The sequence below is a fragment of the Mustela lutreola genome, chromosome 5 (assembly GCF_030435805.1).
Source record: "Mustela lutreola isolate mMusLut2 chromosome 5, mMusLut2.pri, whole genome shotgun sequence".
In the NCBI taxonomy this organism is placed as follows: Eukaryota; Metazoa; Chordata; class Mammalia; order Carnivora; family Mustelidae; genus Mustela; species Mustela lutreola.
The window spans coordinates 96,936,576-96,962,491 of NC_081294.1; the positions used below are offsets into that span (position 1 = coordinate 96,936,576).

Consider the following 25,916-nt stretch of genomic DNA (forward strand, 5'->3'; position numbering starts at 1 on the left):
ATTCCTCCCCACTGATGGCAACGCTGGGTTTTGCACCCAAATTAGTCTCACTCCAAAAGCCCTTACTCTGTTTTTTTTCTGCTGTATTGACCTAGAGTGAATTATATCGTTGTTCTCATTTGATTTTTCTCCTGATTTTTTTTGGTTTCTCCTGACCCGAAGCAGGCCTTTTCTTTCAAAGTTCTCATTACAGGAAAGAGAAATTCTGTAACTATGGTGATAGATGTTAACTGGACTGACTGTGGTGATCATCTGTAACATATATAAATATCAAAACCTGTTGCTATAATGATAAGAGTTATATGTGAGTTATACCTCACTTTAAAGAAATGGGGCTTTTAGCAGCCTCAGCACACCTGCCCTTTACTCACTAGATGCCAATAGCATGGTCCCTGAATTTTAACAATCAAAAATCATCCAGACATTGCCACATGTCTCCTGGGAGTTGGGGTTGGGGTCGGGGTGGGGCAATAAAATGGAAACCCCTAACTGAGAACTGCTGGCTTAGGTAGAGGTGAACAGGGGAGGAGACTCCATCCCTTTGGGAGGAGGGGTGACATGCTGGCGAGCTTACTAGTTGACCTGCCTTGAGCAGACTTCATGCAGAGTTGGGGTTTAGAGGGTATAAACGCCTCCATTCTAGACCTAAAGTTTGTTTCGTACTGCCTAGCTAACCTCAGAAGTTATCACATGACAGATTTCCACAGCTCTAAGAAGAGCTCATTAGGATCCTTTGTATGAAGAAAAGGAGACTTACAAAGCAAAATTCAGGAACTCTAAGGAGCTTTAGAAGCTACGTTAAAAAAAATAATACACTATGTCATCAGCACTAGTGGATTTGACAAAGTGAGCTTATCCAAAGGCTAATCCCGAGACTCGAAATGAGATGATTTTATTCAAAGGCTTAAGGCTCTTGTGTTAGAGAAGGGCTTGGGTGAATTAACATTACCCTAAGGACCTGCTGTGGCTCAGTCTGCAAACGTTTAGCAAGCGCATCCTACGTGCTGGGCGCGGAGAGGAGCAGGAAGAGCAGGGAGAAGCCACAGCTCGTGCCCTTGAGGTACTCTCAGTGAGGTAGAGAGACACCAGATTACCACACTGGGAAGTGTCATGATAGAGATGGGGATCGTCAGCACAGCTGAGAAGGCAGTAGAAACCCTGCCTGAGGGAGGGGCCGGTGAAGAAGTGAGCATCTTAATGTGTGTTTGTTGTGGTTGTTTTTACCATCACTGAACAGTTTGTCCCATTCTTGACGGTATACAAGTTAGGTAATAGTAATACTTCCCTGGCAAAGAGATATCATAAATGAAGCATACAGGGCGTGAAGGGCCCGGGCCCAGCAGCTTGTCAGGCGGTCAGTGGCTGTGGAGTGCTCGAGCAGTGCACACAGTTTTGGCTTACAGGCTCACTGGTGGTTGCATTACTTCTTACGTGGGCCCTTTGTGCCCAGACCCAGTACTGCCTTCCTCAGCCTTGTTGGGGATGTGATGTGTGCCGTTCGATCTGTGGGGTACAACTCTGTGCCCCTCCACTCTGAGTTTTAAGAATTCTCGTTCAGCTCACCTCTGTGCATTCTCTACCAGATGCACTTCCCTGAGCTTTATTGGTATGTGGGATTGTTTTGTACGGTCTGCCTTGTGTGCGGGCCAGGTTTGGTGTATGATAACGATGTGTCCCCACGAACTTCTGTGGCTTCACATTGAACCCAGAGTAATATCTAGTATCACACTCACTTTGTGGCCGTCCAGGATGCTGCCTTTTCCTCCTCTGGCTCCTACACCTCAGAGGACTCCAGGCCTCCACAGGATCCAGTCGGTCGCCAGGTTGTGTCAGTTCTTGACAATGTCTCCCACATCTCCCACATTATAATTCAAATTACCAGAAGTGTTCCCTTCATTTCCTGCAACTTTCTGTTCCAACTGATTTTTAACACTAAAAAGAATAAAGCTGCTGAAAAATGGAGCATTTCGTTCATCAGCTCACTTCTCCGCTGAGTGCACAAGTCTGCAGATAATCTTCAGGTTGGCCTTCAGGAGTGCATCCTTCAGCGGCAGCCGGTTGCTTCTCCTCACGCAGAGATGCCCATGGCCCTTCCTGCCCAGGCATCCCCTCTCTCTGCCAGACACTGTTCCTTTTTGTACTCCGAGTTAGTTCGTTCGTTAGCATCACCCCATTATTGAATTGCCTGACCGCTTTTCTGGGTGAAGGATTTACTGGACAGATGCGTTCTTCTTTCTTAGGAGCTAGTTCAGTGCCCACAGGTTAGATTAGTTATATCCTAATTCGAGTACCCTCTCAGAATTAGGGAGAAAATGTTAAAAATATTTTTATGGCTATTTTTGAGATTGTTAAAATTCTGTGTATCTTACTGTTTGTTCAGTCACTCTCTTGAGCTAAATTTGTATGCCTTCTGAGATGCAGTATTTAGCAACTCAAAATTTAGGCATTCTCTGGATTTGCATTTCATGTTTTCCTGTTGAGGTTTTAGGAAGCATTTACTAAATGATTAGCCATCCCTAGACAGAGCCCTTCTCAGAGCAGAAACACACTCCAGAAGATATTTGGAAATATTCAGGGGGCTCCTTTAGTGTGCTAGGTCTGACATAAACAAAACTCCACAGACTGGTTGGCTTCACACGCAAACCTATTTTCCCCCTGTTCTTGAGAGTAGAAGCCCCAGGTCCAGGCAGGTTTGGTTTCCTGTGAGGCCTCTCTCCTTGGCTTACTGATGGCCATCTTCTCACTGTGTCCTCACGAGGCATTCCCTCTGTGCTTCTGCTCCTGGTGTCTCTTTGTGTGTCCACATCTCCTCTTCTTAAAAGGACACCAGCCGAGTTGGATCAGGGCCTGGCCCCAATGGCCTCATTTTAGCTAAACCACCTTCTTAAAGACCCTGCCTCCAAGTATATTTACCTTCGGAGACAGTGGGAGTTAGGGCTTCAACCTGTGAGTAGTGGGGGACCTGATTCATCTCAAAATGGGGACGTGATTTTCTTATCATTGTTGCCCCAGGATCTGGGAACATGTCCATGGCACGGGCAGAAGACATCATGCGAAATGCTTACCACTTAGGGGACAGACTTCCACAAAGAAAAAGTGGTCTATTTGCAATGCCAGGAACAACCTCTGTGAGAAACACTGCTCATAAATACTCGAGAATTTTATAACTGTCCTCCTGTTGCTTCCTTTCTTGTGTCATGTTTATGTCAAACATTCAGAAAAATGGGCCCAACCAATATATACAGTGTCTTAAATCCTTTTTAAAATGTTTCTGTCACAGATGCCGCCTCCATGGACTTGGAAATGATCGATGTGCAAGTTTTGGGAGACGCTTTCAAACGCTATCTTATGGACTTACCGAATCCTGTCATTCCAGTAGCCGTTTACAATGAAATGATTTATTTAGCCCAAGGTTTGTTTTCTGTTCTGAAAACCTCAATGAGCATGTATTGAGATGTGCAGATGTATGTAAACTCTATTAAAGGCAGCATATAAATAATAAATAAGTCACATATTCAGAAAAATGTGCCCAACCAATATACACAGTGTCTGAAATCCTTGTTAAAATGTTTCTATCACAGATATAAAGAGCGATGTTTTAGAAAATATTAGTAGGAATCTGCCCTCTCCCCGACCCCCGACCCCCCCATTAGCCCAATTCCCTCCCTTACCAGGGCATCCAGTAGAAGACCCAGATTCTCGTTTACTTAGGAAGATTCTCCACATGTTGAAATGGCTAATTGTTAACCTTTTATCAGCATTAACAAAGTTCACTACGTCAGGGAAGGCCACGGCGCTCCAAGTGCCATCTTTGGATTCGGGGAACCTGGGACTGGGACCCACTGACTGGGGATGTTCTTACCATTTTCCTCAAGTGGCCATTACAGAATGTGCTGAGGGACGAGGACTCTCATGCTGAGGAGCTAATGCTCAGTTAAAGTGCTTTGGGGGCAGGAAATTGTGGTTCGTAACCTTCAAAGTCAAAACGTGTGATACTTATCTGATGCTCCTCTAAATCAGCCAATCGCACTGGAAGCTGCTCAGTAGAGGGTGGCTCTCTGTCGGCACAGCCTGATCCTCTGGTGGCTTTTTACACCAAGAGTTTGCATTTCCATCTGACTTGAGAGCTCTAGTTTCTCACAATGCCTTTTCTGACGAGAAGAAAAGTGTCCTGTTTCTGATGATTTCGTTTAAAGGGACTCGTTCTTCTGTAGCTAGAACAGAAGCGTTCTAGGTGTTTAGTTACTGATCTCTAGAAACAATCTGATTTGTTTTGTTTTTTTTTTTAAACTCTGTAGAAGTACAAAGCTCTGAGGACTACATCCAGCTGTTGAAGAAGCTCATTAGGGCACCTAACATACCTCATCAGTATTGGCTGACGCTTCAGTATTTGCTAAAACATTTCTTCAAGCTCTGTCAGACCTCCAGCAAGAATCTCCTGAGTGCGAGAGTGCTCTCTGAACTTTTCAGCCCTCTGCTTTTCAGATTCCCAGCAGCCAGGTGAGGTGAAAGGAGGAGAAGCATGTATTTTTGGGTGGTGGGGGAGGTCCTGAGCTGATGGATCATTCAACTTGTTCCGAGGGTGCTCGCTTCGCAGATGCGCGCGCACCTTCCTACCAGACGCAGTGACTTGAATGTGTATAAATGAACAGGAGTTTGCTGTTTTGAAAATAAGTTTCTAATAAAACTCTCTTTTTTTGTAGCTCTGAGAATACTGAACACCTCATTAAAGTTATAGAAATTTTAATCTCAACGGAGTGGAATGAGCGACAGCCTGCACCAGGTAAGGCTTTTTGAACTTTTAAAAATTCTGTCCTGGTTTGTTCTTTAGAATGGTGGCTTTAGACCTTATCTGAAGGAACATACGTTTCTGGTAGAATTGCGATCCGTAACACGTCACCTTGCGATTTACAGAAAGAATGGCTGAGTGGTGGTGTATGCGGAAATTTTATCTGGATTTCAGTATCTGGATTTTTCAGTATCTGTGGATGGTCTTGGTTTTTAGACGTGGGTTGTGGGGAGCTCTCTCCCGTCCCCTCAACTTTGATGCTTCCAGTTGTTGCATAAATTACGGAGCTCATTTTAGTTGTTGACATTCTTGTTTTTCTTTCTAATACTTATAAAGTAGGGGATTTATAATTACTATATAATTTGAAATATTTTGGAATGTGTGTTTTGGAAGGAGGTCTGCTGAGAAATGTCTGTCCAAATAAACATTTTCAAGAATGCAAGCAGTGTGAAACCAGAGTGTTCACCGGAGCAAGTTAGAGCAGGCCAGACACTTCTTTGAAAGCAGGCTGGCATTCGGTTAGCCATTTAACAAAGCAGGAAATGTAGACCACGTTAGCAGTGGATTTAATTTAAACTGATGTATTTTTTTTGTACTGTGGAAAGTCTAAACACTTTGCCTGTATGCTTGTTAAAAGTTAGCTAACAGAAGCTGGTCATTGGGAATAGTAGGGTCCAGTCAGTGAAGTGAAGTTTCAGGACCGGCGGAGATGTTGCTTGTAGTCTTAATTTATGCCTAGAATTAAAATAAAACATCATGAATAAGATGTTAAGATAAGAATTCTTTATTATCAGTAACTCATGCAGACTGCCCAGTTTATCTCTGTACAAAGAGGCATGGGGTCCCCCTGCGTTGAACAGTGGGGAATTAGGTTGGTTTGCGTAGGTGTTACCCAGCGAGGCTCGGTGGGGTGTGGATTGCGCGACCGAACAGGTAACCACTCACAGTGCACGTATTTGGAAGGGCTCCTGTGGACAGGACCGGGTTACGGCATCCACAGGTAGGAGGGGCAGCAGAAGCAGTACATAAGGCACGAGGGTTATGTTCCCAATGTTGTAGATCACAGCAAGCAGGATGTTCAGCAGGGATACTCCGAATTGTAGGTGAATGGCATCAGAGAAGTCTGTCAACAGTGGCCGAGGACTTTAGTCCAGGGGGCGGCCCAAAGGTTTCATGTCCTGTGACTGCTTGGCGCATTTGTTAATGGATTTGGGAACTCTGTGTTGGTGTTCACAGGCTGCCTTTGGGCTCAACAGAAAAGATTTAATGGTAGATTAAGAGTACCCTATGATAAGGGGACAGGGGGCAGGTGTGAAACATGACACTTTAGTCCTTTATTGACTGCTCCCCCCACACCCCACCCCAGACTAAATATAAGAGTGGACAAAGAAGTGTAGTAACAACAAAAGAGTAGTAGTAGTACTACTTTTTTGTAGTAGTAGTACTAGTATAATCGTTTATACTAGTACTAGTATAATCATACTAGTATAATTGTACTAGTACTAGTACTAGTGGTACTACTGCACTACTTCTTTTGAGTACAAAAGAAGAGTAGTAACAACAAAACAGGCCCCTGGGCCAAAGGGCAGAGCCCTGCCTCCCACTTTCTGGTGGCCGGTGTGGAGGTGTTTCTCAGACTAGGGACAGCTGAGCCCCGCAAGCAGTAAAGGGCTGAGGGTGGTCCGGATCTTCTCAGCACCCACCCCTCTGGAGACAGGTTGACATGGAAGCTTAAAAGCCAGACAGGGTTTGATAGATAACTCGCCAACAAGTTTATCATGAAATCTTTGAGAATTTCTGCTATACACCAAGGAGAATCAGTTGGAATTTAATTAGTCTGACTGGTACAAACCGGTTAAATGTCCTTACAAGTTTGAGCCTAATTCCATCCAAAAACAAAAATAAAATTCACGTTCATCCATTTTCACTGAGTGCACCTAAGACTGCCTGCTAGGCATGGATCCCACTGCTTTCCTCTACTAAGAAACTGGTGTCAGAGGCGGGTTAGTCCTGCCAGCCATGCTGAATGGTGAGCGATGCATTGAACATTCCCTAGACCTGCCCAAGATTCATGCAGCCTCTTCAAGAAAATTGTATCTGAGTCATCTCTAAATGCTAGTTTGAGCCATTCTTCCCTTTGTTTGGTATCTCTTAGCTATTCTGAAGAATGTTCAGGCCCTTGGGAATAAAATAAATGCTTCATTGTGTCTGCCTTGTGGAAACGTACTGACCACCTCAGGAAGAACGTCCTCATGCCAAACCCCTTCACATTCAGGAATGGCTTCATGCCGATGACTGGCAGGGCACTCTTGGTTAGAGAGATGATTTCTTAGGCCTGGTAAGAATCTGACATTTTCCTAGACTCCTCCATAATTGCCTCAGCCCGTGCTGTTACCACAGGGCTCTGGAAGCACAGCACCGGGGCATCTCCAGTGAACAGTCATAAATCGTTCATTTGCAATGACTTCATTCTTGTGAATAGAAGGAGTACTTGAATGATTGCGGGGGAGACAGGGAAGCAAGGCTATTATGGGATAGATAGACCTCTTTTATAGTTTTTACCTGGTAGAACTTGAACTGCTAGGCAAAAATGATGTTGGAGAAAATGTGTCAATTCATAGAAGACCATTAGCACACAGTATCTAATTAAGTACTGGGAGAGGGGTGATTACTCTAAATATGAAAAGAATTTTAGATGTGATGGGTGACTTTGTAGGGCAATTAAGTAGACAGAAAAGGCTTAGAGAAAAAAATGGTACTTGAATGGGCTTTGAAGAATTGGTAGTTTGAAAAGGGGAAGAGGAAACAGTATTTCAATTCAAGGAGTTTCAAAGGTTTATTCAAAATAAATTGCAAAATACAAAAAAAAGAGTGGCTTGATTCAAAAAAGTAGTAAATGTTTTAAATGACAATTGTAAAAAGCATCATTTTAGAGTTGAAAGCATTGCCCAGCTTTAACTTTGCTCATAAGGAGACAGAAGCGCCCCCAGAGGTTGCACGGTTACATGGTGCTAACCAGTGTGTGCCAGAACCAGGTCACCCCAGGGAGGCCCCCTGCGGAAGGGACCCAGTTCCAGACTCCTGCTAGGGTCTCAGCACTGCGCCTGCTTCCTGGGTTTGGGGAAGTTTCATGAGGAATGGGGCTGCTTTTAGTGTCCAGTCTGAAGTCCTCTGAAGTTTGCAGTAAAGAGCCCCAGTGCGAGTTCCATAGCTGTGGTGGATAAAACTCAGAGTCACTCCACCCATCATGTGCTGGTAGGAAGAGAGAGTCTCTAATGGATCTGGATTTGAATCAGCTCTCGGCTGCTTATTTGCCAAGGTCATATCAAATAACTCAACCTTTCTAAACTGTTTCCTAGTCTGTGAAATGGGAACAATGCCTCTCTCCTGGGGAGGTTGAGATTTCAGTGAGGTGATAAGTACTGAAACTCATGACCCATTGCTCAACTCTGGTTTTTTAAGGACCTACCAGAGGGGGCCCCCTTCTGCAGCTCCAACCTCCTCAGTCCTGTCAGGCTCTTCCCTCCACTGAACCCACACTGCCAGCCTACGGTGCCAGGCTTCGAGGTGCCTGCATGGGCTTCATGGCTAATCTGCAAAACACACACTCACTGGGTAGTTGCTGGCGGTGCATTGCTTGGAGGGAGGAACGTTCCTCACTTAGTCTCATGCCCCTTCCCGTGTGTGTGGCTTGGTGAGTGGAGGGCCTGGTTTTCAGTAGCACCTTCTCCTGCCATGTGCCTCTCTGCAGTGCACAAAACACACAACTGTACAGAGCAGCCCCAAACAGTGCCATCTACTTCACTTCATAGGAAATGCTGGATGTGCAGTGATCAACCCATTCCACAGGCTTATGCCCTGTAGTTCTGCCTGTTCTTTCCCTTTGCTCAGCTCCATTCCTCAAGGACAAAGGCTGCTTCTCCTGTTGAGCTCCTCCTAGCATAGAGCTAAGCAAAGGATAATAATCATCCACATGAGTTTTCAAAAGTTCCTTGACAGACTAAGCAACTTTCAAAGAACTTTGGCATACCCACTCATTTACTGGATGCAGCAAACCTGTGAAGCAGGCATCTCCCGCATTTGGAGGGAAACTAAGGTTTGAAAGGTTAAACATGGAGTCACTGAGTTCTTAGCGTTTGGATAGTCTACTGTCCCCTTTGTTTCTAAAAGTCTTAAAAATACCTAGAGCTGAACAGTGGGTTTTCATGACTCATTATGTGCTATGTTTACCCTATTGATACTTGGGTAGCTAAAGCAGATTTCTGTAGGGCCACTAAGGGACAAACAGGACCATTTAACACAGGGTAGCTCTGAATGAAACCCATTATAAGTGTATTTACATATTTCAGATTTCATGGGTATATCCAGAAATATTAATGCAGCATAATTGAAGTCTAATATTGCACCCTCAAGCCCAGAGTGGAAAATAAATGACTCTTTCTCCCTCCTGCCCTTCTACACCTGTCAGAGTTAATGTTTAACCACTGGCGCATTGCAAAACATTCCTCCTGAAGAGCCTGATTCATAAATCTTGTTTTAAATGCTCTGGGCTTGGTTTTCAACCAAGACGAAAGCAAGCACTAAGGTAGAGGGAAATGACTTTCAAAGAGTTTTACTTTTCTCTGATTTATTTTTTATTGGGTTTAAAATGTGGTCTGACATTAGAGGGTTGTTTCAAAGGTGAGAAATGAAACCTTGAAAAAAATGCATATATTTAGATGGGTCGGAATAAACAGAGAAGCAAGCCATACTAGGTTATAACGAAAAATAGGAAGTTTTATTTGTGTTCTGAAAAAGCAGCATATTTCAGGGTGCATATATTGGTGGGGTAGTCACTGTGCAGACTCCTTCTCTCCAGGGACAGCGTTTGAGAGGGAAGCAGTGCCGCCTTCTGCTAAGCAACTGTCACACCTTTTCATGCATTCTGTAGAATGTGTCCTGTGTCAGTCTGGGTTTCTTTATAAATTCAAATGGCCGTTTTCCTTAGTGCGGCATAAGAGCACTGGATATGGAGTAAAGAATCTGCATCATACTGAAAGGCCCTCCTGTCCTGATTTGTCTTAAGTTAAAATGAAGGGAGGCATTCATTTAACCCTTGAAGATTTTGGTTCCTTTATTTTTTTTTTTTCTTCTCACAGCATTTCTTTTTGCAAAGAAACTGTGCATGATTGGGGCTGGGTAGGGAACAGTCACTCTCTGATGGGGATTTGCATGTGTGAGACAGTGTTCAGGCAGTCTGTACCTTTCAAGCATGTTTTCATGATTAACAGTATTTTCCTGACTAGATAACACCTGCTAAGAAACGAAGTGTGGTCTGTTTTTTGCCTCTAAGATGAGTTTTTTAAAACTTTGAGGAAAGGAAAAGTAGCAAAGCATACTAACTGTTTCAAGGAATCCAGAAAGTAAAGTCAGTTTACAAATATATGTGTGAGTTCTCTGAGTCTTTTTGGGTCTCAGATACATGCCAAAATTAAAATACGAGTTTTTTGCCTTTTTTTTTTTTTTTTTTAAAGAACTTAGCAGCCACATGATGAAAAACACTTCCTAAGTTGATATAATGTCTGTGCGTTTGATTTATAGGTTATTTGCAAATGAATCTTCCATTTAATTTGTGTGAAATTTTGGACATAGTGGGAAATACACAGAAAGTTGAGCGTTTTCTCCCAGAGAAGTTACTGATTCTGTACTACCAGCAGAGGGCTCCCTTTTTAAGCTAATGAAGACCGGAGAGTGTCTTGCCCATCACTTTTCAAAGACTGAAACTAAATGGGAAAAGACTCAGCTTACACTTTCAGTAATATAACAGAAGCTCTATGGTAGGGGATTGTACATATTGTGAGAAACGACGCAAAGTTCTCAAAACTAAGACTTGCTTTCTCTAAGTTGAGAGTGTACTGCTTTCCAGGGGACAGTTTTCTGAGATGGAAAATACACTTTTGGACTAGAAGGCACTATCATCTTGGAAGGTTTTGAAACATCATGTAGAATCAGGTATGCTGAAGAGACTGATGTTTCCAAGCTTTCTAGCTTTAGAAAGACTATTTTTAAAAGTAGGGCAAGATTCTGCAGCTCAGGGTGCAAGGGTGTTCTCAGAACTAACCATATGTCTCAGTGATCAGCAGGCAGGAGCTGGAAGATCCACTTAAAGACTTTTTTCTTTCCATTGGAAAGTAGGTTTTTCATGCTCATCAGTTGCACCAGAGGAAAGTTCATAAAGTCTCTTGCATCATGAGGTTAGCGCCCTTCCCAGATACCGCGGGTGATCCTGCAGCTGGGGCCTGCCTGCGTGCATGTGATGTCAGCACCTAGATCTTCCTTTAGCTCCCTATGGGACCACAGGGTCATGGGTCTGAGGGTAAATACTATGGCTAGACCCGTGTTTCTCCACGGAGAATTAGAAGGTAGTTTTTTAAAAACGTAACCAAGCTAAAAATAGAAAACAGGAAAAGTCAATTTTGTTGTAGGTGTGAAATTTTTCACATGTGGCCTAAAAGAATTTAACCTCAGTTTCATGTGTTACTTTTAACTTTCTCTGGAAGAAGGAAGTTAAGACCAGGGCCAGTGGGTGGAGAAAAAGGAGTTTAGGACCAGAAGTCTGCCGGCTAGGTTGTGGTGCTCCGGCCTTGATCCCGGGCAAACCACTTCCCCCCTCTGCCCTCCAGACCAGGGTTACCAGAGTGTAGCTTGAGGGACTTGCTTGACGTGCTCTTTAGAATTAACTGTCTGGTTTTATTTAGAGTTAGTGATTCTGTGACTTTACACTGTTACGGGTTCTGGAGTTATCAGGAAACCCCTCCATCTTACCCTGAGGCCAGTGAAAATTTTCTTAGGTCAAGTTTTAGTGTGGTTCATTGCCACTTTTCTCAGAGGACGGAGATCCTCTGGGAAGGCGTACCGTCCTCCTGGCCCTATCCTTTGCGCCGCTTAGCGGTCACGTGAACTTCAGGCAGACACACCTTTTCATTGTCAGACACCCCTGTGGCCGGTTAAGCGGGGCTCGAAGTCGGCTCCCTAGGAGCCGCTGCGCAGCGGGGTTTTTCGGCCAGTGCTCACGCGGTGGTGGAGTCCGTGCCCAGCGGACGACCCTCTCCTCCCACCAGCAGGCCTTTTCCAACCCTGTGCCCCGGCGAGCTCCCCCGCGGGGTCTCGCGGTGCACCTGCGGGGCCGGCCGTGCTGCTGTGTGGGAGGAGGCGCCCCCGAGCGAGGCACGGTGTTCTGGGCGGCGCGGAGCGGTTCAGGCCTTTACAAGCAAGGCTTTGATTCTATTTTTGCTGAACTAGCTCAGCCACTTCCTGTGTTTGGCCGCGCATAGTGCCTCGCTTCACTGTGGCCACTTGAGCCCCGCGCGCTGCCGCAGCCCGTCAGAGAGACTATTTTAGGTCCCTCCACAATGGCCTTCTCATTTCCTCGGCGAACATGAGCGCGCGGGGCTGGCGGTGGCCACTTGTTAGCCGATGACAACTTTGACTTTGCCTCGGGCTCCCCTCCCCCACCCGAAATCCCTAGCTCAGCAAATATTTGAACCTGCCCAAGTTAATCATGAAGCCGTGATCTTTATCTGCGAGACGTGCGAGCGCCGGGGCTTTTTCCCTCCCGGCCGCAGCCCCAGCATCCAGTGGCTCTCTCGGCGGGGCGCGGGCAGGGAGCGGCGCTGCTGCGGCGGTCCCGTCCCGGCGTCCGTGTCGCGCCGCGCGAGCCCGAGGGTCCCGCGCCGCCGCCGCCGCCGCCGCCGCTGCGCCCTGTCGGCGCGAGCAGTGCCTGGGAGCAGGCGCGGCGGGACTAGCCGGGGGCATTGTTCTCACTGTCGGATACCGGCCGGGCCGCGGGAGGCTGCAGACATGCATAACCTGCAAAGTAAGTTGCCTCTCCCTCGTGCCCCGCTCGCCGCTGCCCTGCTTTGCTTTGTGTACTTCTGTGAAACGTTCACTTCTGTAGTTTGTCTTTGCGGGTGTGTGAGTGAGGCTGATTAAGTGCTGTCTGGGGAGGGCAGATAAGACATGAGCGGAGACACTCCCCCCTTTCCTGGAGGGGCACGGTGGGAGGAAAAGATGGGGTTTGGGTTAGAAGTGGGGAAGGAGGTAATTACAACGTGCTTGGCTGGAAGTTGGGACCGGGCCAGGCCTGGGAGAGACGTGGAAAATCACCTGTCTCCCTCCCCTCCTCCCTGGGTTGGTTTGCCACAGGGGATCCAGCAGCAGGACTGGTTCACACCAAGTGCTCCCCACTAGGAAGGCATGGGCATGGGGTGGCCCTTGGGGCTGTTAGCCTGTCTGCAGCTGCTGGCAGGACTCCTTTTGGGGGAGGAAATGCATTTGTATTAAAAAAAAAAAAAAATGTTCTTCTGAACCTTATCTGAAGGACATATCCCAAACCCACACTTTGACCATTTGTGTGTGTGATTTTGAGTTTAGAAATAGAAAAGTGTTCCCGGGAGCGGGCTGCAGGGTATGGGTTGAGTATGCCTTCCTCATTAATGGGCAAGTGAATTCACCTAGATGGGGCCAAGTGAACAGTGAAGTGCTCAGAGAATGCCTTGCCTTTGCTCCCGTTTTCTCTGATTTAACTTATAAACGTGAAGAGATGGTTTACAATGGGAATGTGCATTAGGCTCTAGTAAGGGTAGTAGGATTATATGTAGGATGGCTCTAGAGAACTAAAATTAATAGATTTATAGGGGAATTGACTTCTTTACATTACATATTGCTAACCAGGATTAAGGGTCCCCAGAGGGAGAAATTTGAGATGGAGGGGAAAAAAAATCTCAAAAGTGATTACATGACTCTCCCCCCTCAAGCACTATTAAGCCCATCTTCAGACTTCTGGTGCTGCTGGTGAGAAATAGTTTGCAAACATCGTGCTACCTCTGCATTCTGATATATGGCTTCTTTTTGGAAGATATAACTTACCTTGACTAGTCTTGTTAGTGACATTTTAATGTCTGCTAAGAATATACATTATTCTTCAATAGTCTTCATTCCTATTAAGATTTTTCATTGTTATTCCCTAAGGTCTAGTTTTAACTTTACTATGTTTGGTAGGAGATTTTTCTTTTAATTGTGCTTTCTCATGTGGTGTACATTTGTAACAGTGTTTAAGTTCTGAGTTGTCAGTGAATTCAGTAGGAATGAAATATCCAGTGTTCTTGATCCCTTCTGCTTTTAATATATATAGGAGGTATTTAAGGATTGTAAAATATACCTTATATATATCATTTTGATGCATTTGTAAGATTTTTAAACCAAGGCATGATCAGGCTCTCTATTAACCCAGATGCACTGGCGGGGCGGGGGGAGGAGGGGGAGCTACGTGCTGCAGCATATCAGCTTTTGTCAACCTGCCAACAGCGGAGCGTACCATGCTGCAAAGAGTAATAAAAAAGGAATTAGAAAACTCACTGGTGGTGGAGAAGAGTCAAATTCAACATCTTTTTGAAACGATGAGCATGTACATACATTGCTGGTCTAGTAAACGTAGGTTCTCGGCAAGGTTGGGATTGTGTTAGGGCTGGATGTTGAAGAGAAATGATGAAGCAGGAGTGGTCTGGTGACATTTTTCTGACTTGATTGGCTCGGGTGTGTGATGTAATAGGTTACAGTGCAGCCCCTTATAGGTTTTAAAATGAATTCCAAGACACCATTACAAAGAAAGCCGGACTCTTTTCTTATAACTGAGCTCAGCCAAGGAAACTCTCGCACAAATGTACAACACTGTTTGGAATATGGAAGACCTGGATTTAGAATATGCTAAGACAGATAGAAATTGTGGCACAGACTTGATGTTTTATATAGAAATGGATCCACCAGGTAATACTGCAGTATGCTTTTAGAAAGCTAGTTTATTTTGTGGGTTTTGTTTTGTTTTTTTTTTTTTTTTTTGACAACTACTGTAACTGATCCTCTGTAGATTTCTATTTATTAACTTGTAGTAATTTAATAAAAATTAGCTTGATCATAGCTTGGACATGAAATTGTTTGCCTGTGGAAGCAAGCAGATCAGCCTGTATGTGGTGAATGCTTTTTCTTACTTGAACAGATAGGAATTGAATTCCACTTTTTCACTGGTGTCTTTTGTTAACCGGGGTCCTTTGCTGTTTGGGTTATAGTGTTATGTATCGTTCATACTGTTCCTTTAATTAAAAGGATGCGTCCTTTATGCTGCTTTTCTCTTTTGACAGTGGATGAGGACAGTGTGGTACTTTGCAGTGATAACACTTGGTACTTTTAGAGAGCATGTAAAACCTAGCAGTGATTGCAACTCAGTCCTAGGCGATTTGAAACTATTCTAAATCAAACGCTGAGACTTTATCTGCTTTTATATTAAGATACTGTAATGAGAAAAGGAATTGGCTTCCCATTATTTATTTAGTCCTAGGCTTTACAAAATATTCTTGATAGACTCCTGAAATTTTTGCATGAAGTACTACTCGTCCTTTAAAACTTGTGACTTAGGATTCAGTTAAAATGTTAGCCTTATTTTGCTTCCTAAACTGTATTCCAATGTTAGCCCTGCTCCCAATTAAGAAATTCAGAAACACTGCAGTCTTTTATTTGTCACCAGTTGGTGTATGAATACTGATTTGACATTGAGGAAGAGGGATATGGTTTTTCCTCAGTCTTGGCATATAGAGCACAATTTGTCCAAAAGAATATTAACATGAATACTAAAGAGATTTAGGTCACAGATGAGTTTCTTAAAGTGGCTTTTGGCAGAATAGTGCCTGAAATACTAAGATGAGAGAAAACCAGTTCCTCCTCTTAAAACATATTGCTGTAGATGAGTTTTATTACAGCAACAGCATTTGTGGAGGACAGAAACCAAATTTGTCTTTTATAATTAAATAAGAGGAGGAAATTAAAGCCAACCCATGTGATTCCTCCTGCTCATATGTTCACGGTTTCCTATTTTAGCTGGATTTGATCAGGCCTGAAACTTTAATATAACTCGAGCCTAGAAGTAGAAAAGGCCGGGACTCTGGATTCATTCACATCGCCAGCCGGGTTTATTTGTTAAGCTGCTCTCTCTTTTTCCACTTTTTCTTTTTGACCTATATTCTGAAAGATGTCTTTTTTTTTTTTTTTAACATAATGATCCTGTTTCATAGAATTGTGAATTACTGCTGTATTTCACAGTATTCTAAAGAAACATAAATTAGACCTAAGTGTTCCACTGTAGTTGAGATTGCAAACAACTTTTCTTTCTCTTTCATCTGCAGCATTGCCTCCTAAACCACCAAAACCCACTAGTGTAGCCAACAACGGTATGAATAACAATATGTCCTTACAAGATGCTGAGTGGTACTGGGGAGATATCTCAAGGTAAGGCTATAGAAGTGCTCTGAGTTTTCACTAGAGAGAGCGAGCTTGTTTTAGAGAGAGAAACGCACCAGCATGCTAAGTTCCATTTTTAGGATGTCCTCCAACATAAGCACGAAGCATAGTTGGTTGTCTTCCAGAGAAGACCAGAGAAGTCCCTGAGTGCTGGGGGACCGTGGGTGTCGGATGCCATGGGAAATTAAATACTTGACAAGTCTCATTCTGGACAGAAATGTCAGGAAAGCACCCGGGTGGAGTGGCACTGCCTAAAGGCAGGGTCCAAAGTCACTTTCCATTAGGGAAAACTGTCAGAGTTTATATAATTATCTGACACATACTTTACAAAGGCATCTTTATTTGTCGCTTTTTTTTTTGCTTTTTTTTTTTTTTTTGAAGGGGGACTATGGATTCCCTTTGGGGGATCATGTGTTTTTGTGCTCAGTGTATGTGGTTACAAAATAAAACTTTGTACCACAGCTACACCAGTACTGAAAGTGGGTATGTTGCTTTGTGTTTTGTCGCTCCCAGTTTGTGAGGAGATGAACTTTGTAACATTTCTATATAAACAGTACATACGCTCTCTCTCGGCAGCAGGGGGCTGGAAGGGAGCTCTACCTACTGTGTGCTTAGTTTTGCTGTGAAGTTAAAACTCCAAAAACAAAAGCAGTTACTGAATCCTCAAAGTGAGCTTTGTCTTGTGTCATTTTCCTTTCAGGGAAGAAGTGAATGAAAAACTTAGAGATACAGCTGATGGGACCTTTTTGGTACGAGACGCATCTACTAAAATGCATGGGGATTATACTCTTACACTAAGGTGAGTCCGGGAACGTAACAAAGATGGAACTGTGGAAGCAGACGTCAAAACACATTTTTTTAAAGAAGACTGCAATGCCATTTATTGTGTTGTATCTACAGGAAAGGAGGAAATAACAAATTAATCAAAATATTTCACCGAGATGGGAAATATGGCTTCTCTGACCCACTGACCTTCAACTCTGTGGTTGAACTAATAAACCACTACCGGAATGAGTCTCTAGCTCAGTATAATCCCAAACTGGACGTGAAATTACTTTATCCAGTGTCCAAATACCAACAGGTAATCCAAACTGGAATACTTATGTAACAGTATTTAGACAAGATACTTTGCAGTGTTTCAAAAACATTGTGAAGCAGCTGAATTGCATGTAATGAGATTTTAACAACTTTTTACTACATTTTGATATCGGCCAAAACATTGACTAAATTACCTCATCAGCTGAAGTTCTCTCTTTCATTTTTCCAGGATCAGGTTGTCAAAGAAGATAATATTGAAGCTGTAGGGAAAAAATTACATGAATATAACACTCAATTTCAAGAAAAAAGCCGGGAATATGATAGATTATATGAAGATTATACCCGTACTTCCCAGGTGAGTTTTCTGCAAAAGTCACAGTGTAGGCTTAGAACTTATAGTTACTAGAGTCTAAGACATGTCCTTTCAGTTTCTGCTAATCGGATGAGGGGAAAAGATCATATATTTGTGAATCACTGTTTATTATTCATAGGCTCTCTAGACCATAGTATATCTCCATAAGCTTTCCCATGAAGCTCTTAAAGATTTCACAATAAGTACTCATGCTAATTGAAGAGGTTGCTGTGAGTTTTAAGTGGATTTGACATAATTCCTGATTGAACTCTCCCTGCCCCCCCCAACACACAAACTTGTCTGACCTCCAAAATGGAGATTTAACTATTATATACCCTGTCAAAAAAACGTAGCTCTGTTCCCTGCAGTATTTTCCTAGAGGCTTAATCTGCTCTAGGCTATGATGTATCTAGGACCACCAGAGGGAGTAGAAGGCAGCATGGATTCCTTAAATTGCTGATAAAGGAGAATGACTTTTAAAACGGTGAAAACTATAGGAAATTGTTGGGCATAGACTAGAAAAATTCCCAAAGTAAATGTGTGCTTCTGATACTATTTTAATGGGTTTTATGAATTAGGGACCTTGCTTGGTAACAGAGTCCTCAGATGTTAGATAGTAATAGCATCAAATGTCCTGACAGTGTCTCACAGTAACATGTTATCTGTTCTGTGAAAGGTATGACATTGTCTTATTTAACATTGTATTGCAGGAAATCCAAATGAAAAGAACAGCTATTGAAGCATTTAATGAAACCATAAAAATATTTGAAGAACAGTGCCAAAGCCAGGAACGGTACAGCAAAGAATACATAGAAAAATTTAAACGCGAAGGCAATGAGAAAGAAATACAAAGGTTGGTGAATCAGGAGGGTTGTCTTTGTACTAAAGATAAGCAGAATCCTCCAAAACTGTTGAAAGATGGTCTTGCTTTCTGTGCTTTGAATAATTGAAAGAAAAAAAAACCAACAAAAAAAGACAGCCTGAAAAAGCATTCTTAACTTGAGGAAAGCTTTGGGAAAGCATCATGATAGAGCAGGTAATGACCCATGCCTTTCACTTGCCTGTAGGATTATGCATAATTATGAGAAGTTAAAGTCCCGAATCAGTGAAATTGTGGACAGCAGAAGGAGACTGGAGGAAGACCTGAAGAAGCAGGCAGCTGAGTACCGGGAGATTGACAAGCGCATGAACAGCATTAAACCAGACCTCATTCAGCTGAGAAAGACAAGAGACCAATACTTGATGTAAGTCCCAGAATCCGAACCCTGGAAGCCACCAACTCATAGTTGCAAAAATTAAGGCTACGTTATTAATGCGTTTTCTTTTTCTGTTTTCCAGGTGGTTGACTCAGAAAGGTGTTCGGCAGAAGAAGCTGAATGAGTGGCTGGGCAATGAAAATACGGAAGAGTAAGTACTTCCTGCAGGTCGAGGCAGCAAAGGAGGTCTTTCATTTAGGGAAATGCACGACTTGCTTTGTTTGCGGAACAGCGAGCGGTTTTACCGTATTTGGAACATCCTCTATAAACGGCGTCGCTTTATCCTGAATGTTATAAAAGGAGAGTTCAGGGAAGGGGGATGCCAACCTGGATAAAAAATCCCTATGGGTTTCTCAAACAGTTGGAAGGCGGGGAAAAAAAACACAACACAGTTCCATTCAGTGGATCTCCCAAAGCTTAAGTATGTGTTTTGTTTGAATTATTTGAAAACTGGCAGTCCTCCTAGTCAATACGTTTCCTGATCAGAACTGGACGAACAGGACTGGTTGACACCTTCCTCTCTGCCCAGGTTCCTCGGTGGAACTCCTGACTGCAGAGTTTAACTTACTGGTGCTCTCTTCCGGGGGGCGGGGGGGGGGGGTGGTTAGGGGGGGCACATTGAAGGCTGAAGCTGGATGAGGAAAGGCAGGCTGGAGATGCTGCTGGAGTCAGAGCCACAGCTGCTGGTCTACGGGGCTTGGGAGGCAGGGCAGGCTGTCCCTGGTGGGTGCTTCACAGAGACCCTCTCTCTCCTGGCTCTCTAGCCAATATTCACTGGTGGAAGATGATGAGGATTTGCCGCACCACGACGAGAAGACCTGGAACGTCGGCAGCAGCAACAGGAACAAAGCTGAGAACCTCCTCCGAGGGAAACGAGACGGCACCTTCCTGGTCCGGGAGAGCAGCAAACAGGGCTGCTACGCCTGCTCTGTCGTGTACGTAGCTCCCGCTGCTGGGCGCCGGGCACGCCGCTCTGGACGGGGTGCTCTCTTCTCTCTGTTCGGCCGCCCGAGCCGGGGCAAGGATGTGGAAGAACCTCATGGTGCAGTAGTGTAGGACAGGGAAGAAAACATGCTGTTTTTCAAGTCCACACAGAAGTATAGAACCCTGCTGTGGAATTCAGAGACTGGGCTTCGGGGCCTAATTCATGAACTGGTTAATCAGGAGTAGTTCAGATCTTTTCATCTTTGCAATGAAACTAGCACTACTTGCCACCCGCCCCCACCCCACTTTTTTTTTTTTTTTTTTTTTTTTAAATATATATAACTTCTCAAGGCTAATAGCAGAAGAATATGATGTAATTCCTGTGAGAGCTCCACCCCCAGGTCAGGGCCACAGCAGGAACAGGTCAGAACAACGAGAGAAAGGTCACTGCCCTTGAGATCAGGGCACCCAAGAGATGACATTTCTGTCACGGGGCCTATTTTCCTTTTCATACTATTCCCCGCTTCCTGTCATTTCAGGAGAGTGTCCTCTAGGAAAGGAAGGTTCCAAAAATGCAGCATATTCGTGGTCTCCCTCCACTTCAGCAGAGAAATAGTCATACAGGGAGGAGGAAGTAAGAGCATCTCAAAGTTGCTCTTACTTGGAGTGAAGGCTAAGAGAATAGGAGCATATAGGGGAAATGCAAAGTGAAAGGCTAGCCTGAGAGAATCCTACAAATGCCGATAATAGTAGAGCCCTGTTACACAAAGCCTCCATGTCACCTCTATCCCATTTTAAAGATGCAAATACAGTGGCTCAGGGAGGCAGGATTACCAGCCCATGTCACTCACCCCGCAAGTGACAGAGCCACGAGTCGACAGCTAGCCTGGGAGGCTTCCCATTCTGGAGGATGGCCTGCAGAGTGTACTTTTCCATGATGATGATTTTATGAGCAGCACCTCGTGGGGTCGAGAATTGTCTAGGAGCAGCTCAAAAGGCATGTGCTTTCTCTCTCTCCTCCGCAGGGTGGACGGCGAGGTCAAGCATTGTGTCATCAACAAAACGGCCACCGGCTATGGCTTCGCCGAACCCTATAACTTGTACAGCTCCCTGAAAGAACTGGTGCTACATTACCAACACACGTCCCTCGTGCAGCACAATGACTCGCTCAACGTCACACTAGCCTACCCGGTATACGCACAGCAGAGGCGATGAAGCACTTGTCCTCGGATCCTGCTCCTGACGTTCAACCACCCTGAGGCCTCTGGAAAGCACAGGGCTCCTCTCCAGCCTGACCTGTCATTGAGCTGCGGAAACGAAGCCATCTGCCTTCAGATGGGACTCGAGCTTCCGACAGAAGAGTGCAGGGGAAGACACGCAACCTAGCACCGAGTAGTGACCCTACGTTTCTAATCTGGAGCGCTTGTCCTTCCTTACGTTTTTGGAGGTTTTTTTTTTCTTTTTTTTTTTTTCTTTTGGTTTAATTTAAGCCACAACAACACAAAGAGAAAAAGAAATGCAAAAATCTCTGCGTGCAGGGACAAAGAGGCCTTTAACCATGGTGCTTGTTCATGCTTTCTGAAGCTTTACCAGCTCAAAGTGGGGGACCTTGGAGACCAGAGGGTGGCCGGGCTCTAGAGCCCCGGCCTGCAAACGCTCGCACCAGGATGGCTGGGCCTGGGCCTTGCTGTGCACGGTGGACCCAGACACGTCGCACTGTGGATTATTTCCTAAGAAATGAACGATATGTAGCAGAAAGGCACTTCGGCTCCCAAGAGACATTTTAGGAGAACGTCCGCTCACGTACAGTCAGAGGAAATTCTGTCGTAGCAGAGTGCCAGAAGTGTTTTGTTTAGACTTTAAAAAACAAAAAAATGACCCCACCAACGACGGAGAAACGGAGCTTGGAGAACAGGACTTTAAATGACATTCATTATATAAAATATGTACATAACAGTGGATGACTAACTATCAACTAGATGGATTTGTATCAATACCAAATAGCTTCTGTTTTGTTTTGCTGAAGGCTAAATTCACAGTGCTATGCAATTTTTAATTGTCATTGTTATCTCCGTTTTAAATGTACCTTAAGAATAAGCTTCCCCACCCTAGTTTCTGTTGCCTGAAAATACTGTCCCTGATTTTTTGTTGTTATTGTTAATATTCATTTGTGATTCTTTTCCTTTTTTTAAAAAAGAAATGTACAGGATGCCAGTTTAAAAAAAAAATGGCTTCAGAATTAAAACTATGAAATATTTTACGGTTTTTCTTGTACAGAGTACTTGGCTATTAGCCCAAGGTTAAAAAGTTCCTAACAGATTTTTTGGACTAAATGTTTTGTTGGGCAGTGCCTGATAAGCTTCAAAGCTGCTTTATTCAATAAAAAAAGAGAAAGATATATAAATATGACAAAAGTATCGCTGAGTTCAACAATGTTGTTTCCAGACTCTTAAAATACGGTACCTGGTAAGGTTTCATAAAGAATTGTGAACTTCTTGAATCTAGGGAGTGGGGGGAATGTAGCCAAGGGCTGTACAGGTGGGGCGGGTGGGGGCGAGATGGTGTGCACTTTCTCACGATGACGGAGAAGTGAGTAACTTCTACTTCAGTCTTTTCCCACTCTGATCTGCTTGTTACTAGACATGAGTGACAAGGACAGACCTACTGGAACTCTAAGGCAGTGTGGCGGCCCCGGTCAGAGAACGGGAATTCGTAGGAAGAAAGTCGGCCTCCTGGGGCAGTGTTCACCTTTGTTTGGAACGCTGATCGCAAGGTATAATTGCTGCATTTAGATTACCTGTCTTGTTAACATGAGATTACCCGTTACAACCAATAAACATTCATTTCAGAAAAAGCCGGACCTGGAAAAAGGATTTTTATCTGCATTTGTTATTTTCCCACCTTTCCATTCAGTTGGGACCACACGGCCAAGACCCGTGATCCGAGCTGCTCCTGTGCTGGGCTGGGGAGAGCTTGTGAAAGTCCTGGCCACCGCAGGGATCCCAACAGTCCTTCTGGCTCATCTTAAGTCATTGTGTGTGTTCTACTTCAACGTGGGAGAAAGGCAGGGGTCCTAGAGCAGCCTATCCAACTTGGGGCGAGAGGGAGGGTCTCTCCCGGATTTACTCAGGCCCATCCCCTTCTGCGTGGTGGCCACCGTCCCTGTGTCAGGAATGATAAAGGATCAGTGTGAGGGGCCCGCCCCTGGCAGGTTCCAGTGGCATCTCACAATTGGCAGTTTCCCTTTGCCAGGATTGATTCAAACCCGGCTCTATTTCAGATACTGCGGGGAGGGCTTTTTGTTTTGTTCTTCAGTGTAGTTTTCAAAATTCTTTTGTAATAGCCGGTCCACCAGCTGACTTCATGATCTGTAGAATGTATTATTTTCTTCTTTACACGGGGCTATTCCTGTCAAGAGGAGGAGTTGGTCTCATGGCCAGACTGTCAGCCCTGAGACCTGACCGTCTCCCTCTCCTCTCCACAGACCGAGGACTGGCCTGCTTGTAGCCTGTAAGTGTTGCCTTGAAACTATCCTTGCACTTCCCACGCGAGCCCGCCGCTGCTTTCACAGTGATTGCTAGACTAGTGTTCCAGTGGGGTCTTTTTAGTAGCACACCCATGGATGCTGTTAAATATGATTTTCATTTCACATTGATAATACAAGGTCTAAGATTGAATGTTTCATTAAAAGACAGCTTTGTTCATGTTTTGGGGGTCACCACTCTCCCAAGGCAGCTTGGTCTTCAGGCACCTGCCTTGTTTCTGCATCTCAACGGACACAAATGCTGTAGGTTTCTCTCTGAACGGCAAAGGCAGGATTCATCATTCCCTGTTGATAGTGAGTTACACTGTAGCTATGAGGTCACGCCTCTGCCAAATGCCTTTTTTGATTTTGGTGCAGGCCCACCACATCCGTCCTTCTATGGGTGACCAGAAGGGCTCTTGGGGTTCGATCGGTCATCTCCTCATAACACTGAGTGGCTCATGAGTATGAATGGATACAGCAGAGGCACTCCTGATAACACGCTTTTATGCACGCGGTGACTCCCCAAGCACTGTAGCATTCTAGAGATAAAAGCCAGAAGCTAGGCTAGCTGCAGCAAGGCTGTGAGGGGACTGGACAGTGGGAGCTCGGGGACCCGATGCTACCCACTACCCACAAGAGAAAAATCCTAACCGTGTAAGAAGGCAAAAAGCATGTGTTTGCAACATCTGACAAGGTCACGGCCCTTGATCTATGTATATATGTATATGTGCATGGACTGTTTTCAGTACACCTTTCAGCCAAAACAGATCCACAGTCAGTTGAGTTCAAGTACATAACAAGCACATGTCTAGTACAATTCTTGTGTACGTGTATGGGTTGTTTTTTTCCTTTGAAGTGGCTTTGTTTTGTCTTCTAAAGGTGAAAACTGTTTGCAAGTGAAGTGAGAAGTTCATAATTCTTTCGCTTTTCTCTGCTTTGTAAAGTTCCTCCTTTTGGTGAGCTGGTCTAGATGACTTGCTTTACTTGGAAATCCTCATTTTCAGTGTGTCAAGTCAAATGTGTTTCTGTGAGCTGTCACTGTGGGGAACCAAGTGCTCTGTCATGTAGCTGGTTATGAGCTAGTAACGTGTTTGGGAGTCCTACTGATGTTCCTGAATGGGAGAAAAATTCTGCTGGTTTTAACACCTGTGCTTTTGCTATGCATGGTATCCAAATAGTTGGAAAGCAGACCCTGAAATCTGAGTTCAAGGTCTTTTAAGAAAGGGGCAGTTGAAAGCACAATGCCTCACATGGGACAAAGTTCAAAAATGCCAAATTCTTATTTTTTACAAATCCACTTGTATAAAATACTAGCATTATGAGTAGCAAAGGAACAGAATTGGGTTCATTGGAAACACTATCCAACTTAACGTTAAACTTGTCACCATGAGATAGCATTAGCTGCCCAGGATGCTGCTATTTAAAAAAAAAAAAAAAAAAAAGCAAAACAAAAAAACTCATTTATATGTGTGTATTTTTTAAAGCTATGATTTGTTCAATGTTTTTACAAATCTGTTTATATGACATTGTTAAAATAAAGTTGGTCTTTTGACGAGAGGGAGGATGTCATGGTCAGTTGTAATTTTGCCTTTACAAGGCAACTGGGTTGGGGGGGTGGGGGGAGTGTGCCTCCTTGACATTTTGTTCAAGCTATAGATTCAGTGGAGCTATGTCTTGTTTTAAGTTGCTCTGATGCATTGTATTAGGTCTTCAAACAGAATAAAGGTTGTTTTGAAACTTACATTGTGGTTTGAAATGTCCATTATCACAGAAGAAATACTTCTAAACCTGCTCTCTTCCTCTTCTGCTTAACAAACGTTGCTGCTGTTCCCGCAGTCTCCCACCTACCTGTCTTCGTCCTATTATCATGTTATTTCATTTTTGTAAAGTGAGAAAGACACTATGTAGTCACAAGAACGATGGGTTAGTGTTGTTGGCAAAATTTCACTACATCCTTAATGACAAAAACAAATACCTCTAGGTGATGCCATTTCAAAGCACGTTCTTGCTATAATGGCCCCTGTCCGTCAGTCCTTTACCCTGCCTACCATATATCCCCAAACCTTCAGGATTGTTCTCGACAAACTATGTTTTGTTAAGGGAGCTGTTTCTGTCCCTGTTTTGTGGTCAGCATGTACTGAACACCCACGGTACAGGGACAGCATGAGGCAGTGTTCACCACAGCCAAGCGTGACCCGGGGTGTGACATGCGGCTTGGAGGGGGAGCTAAAATACACTTAAGATCAAGGTTTCTCATAGTAACATCTAGGTAATAATTACACATCATTTCATCATTTTTTTTTTAAGATTTTATTTATTTGACAGACATAGATCACAGATACGCAGGCAGGCAGAGAGAGAGAGAGAAAGGAGGAAGCAGGCTCCCTGCTGAGCAGAGAGCCCAATGTGGGGCTGGATCCCAGGACCCTAAGATCATGACCTGAGCCAAAGGCAGAGGCTTTAACCCACTGACCCACCCAGGGGCCCCTAATTACACATCATTCTTACTGTGAAATAACTTGCCCATTTGTTTTCACTGCTGAGCAAATTTAAAGTGAGGCTACGTTGCAAGGATACAGTGCTCATGTAACGTGGCAGCACAGCAAGGGTCCCAAACAGGGAGGCATGGTCCAGTAATGGAAATGAGCAGGGCACCAAAATAAGAGTCAGGGCAGCAACGACTAACATACAGAGCCCGGTAAT

The 25,916-nt window shown here is 44.2% G+C and overlaps 1 protein-coding gene across 3 annotated transcripts in view; it reads left to right on the forward strand.

The window, feature by feature from the left end:
- PIK3R1 (phosphoinositide-3-kinase regulatory subunit 1) overlaps positions 1-24,954 on the forward strand; it is an 85,446-nt gene extending 60,492 nt beyond the window's left edge. Inside the window, exons 5-16 of one of the 3 annotated variants that reach the window (XM_059175153.1) lie at positions 3,281-3,412; positions 4,299-4,500; positions 4,704-4,783; positions 16,003-16,105; positions 16,818-16,916; positions 17,018-17,198; positions 17,385-17,510; positions 18,218-18,360; positions 18,575-18,751; positions 18,846-18,914; positions 19,528-19,698; positions 20,713-24,954. In XM_059175153.1, the coding sequence (XP_059031136.1) occupies positions 3,281-3,412; positions 4,299-4,500; positions 4,704-4,783; positions 16,003-16,105; positions 16,818-16,916; positions 17,018-17,198; positions 17,385-17,510; positions 18,218-18,360; positions 18,575-18,751; positions 18,846-18,914; positions 19,528-19,698; positions 20,713-20,902 (1,673 nt within the window). In that variant the 3' untranslated portion in view covers positions 20,903-24,954. Of the gene's footprint in view, positions 1-3,280; positions 3,413-4,298; positions 4,501-4,703; positions 4,784-11,989; positions 12,645-14,412; positions 14,594-16,002; positions 16,106-16,817; positions 16,917-17,017; positions 17,199-17,384; positions 17,511-18,217; positions 18,361-18,574; positions 18,752-18,845; positions 18,915-19,527; positions 19,699-20,712 lie in introns of those variants that run through there. The other 2 variants (XM_059175154.1, XM_059175155.1) reach the window with 2 other exon arrangements.
- Positions 24,955-25,916: the final 962 nt, after the last annotated feature.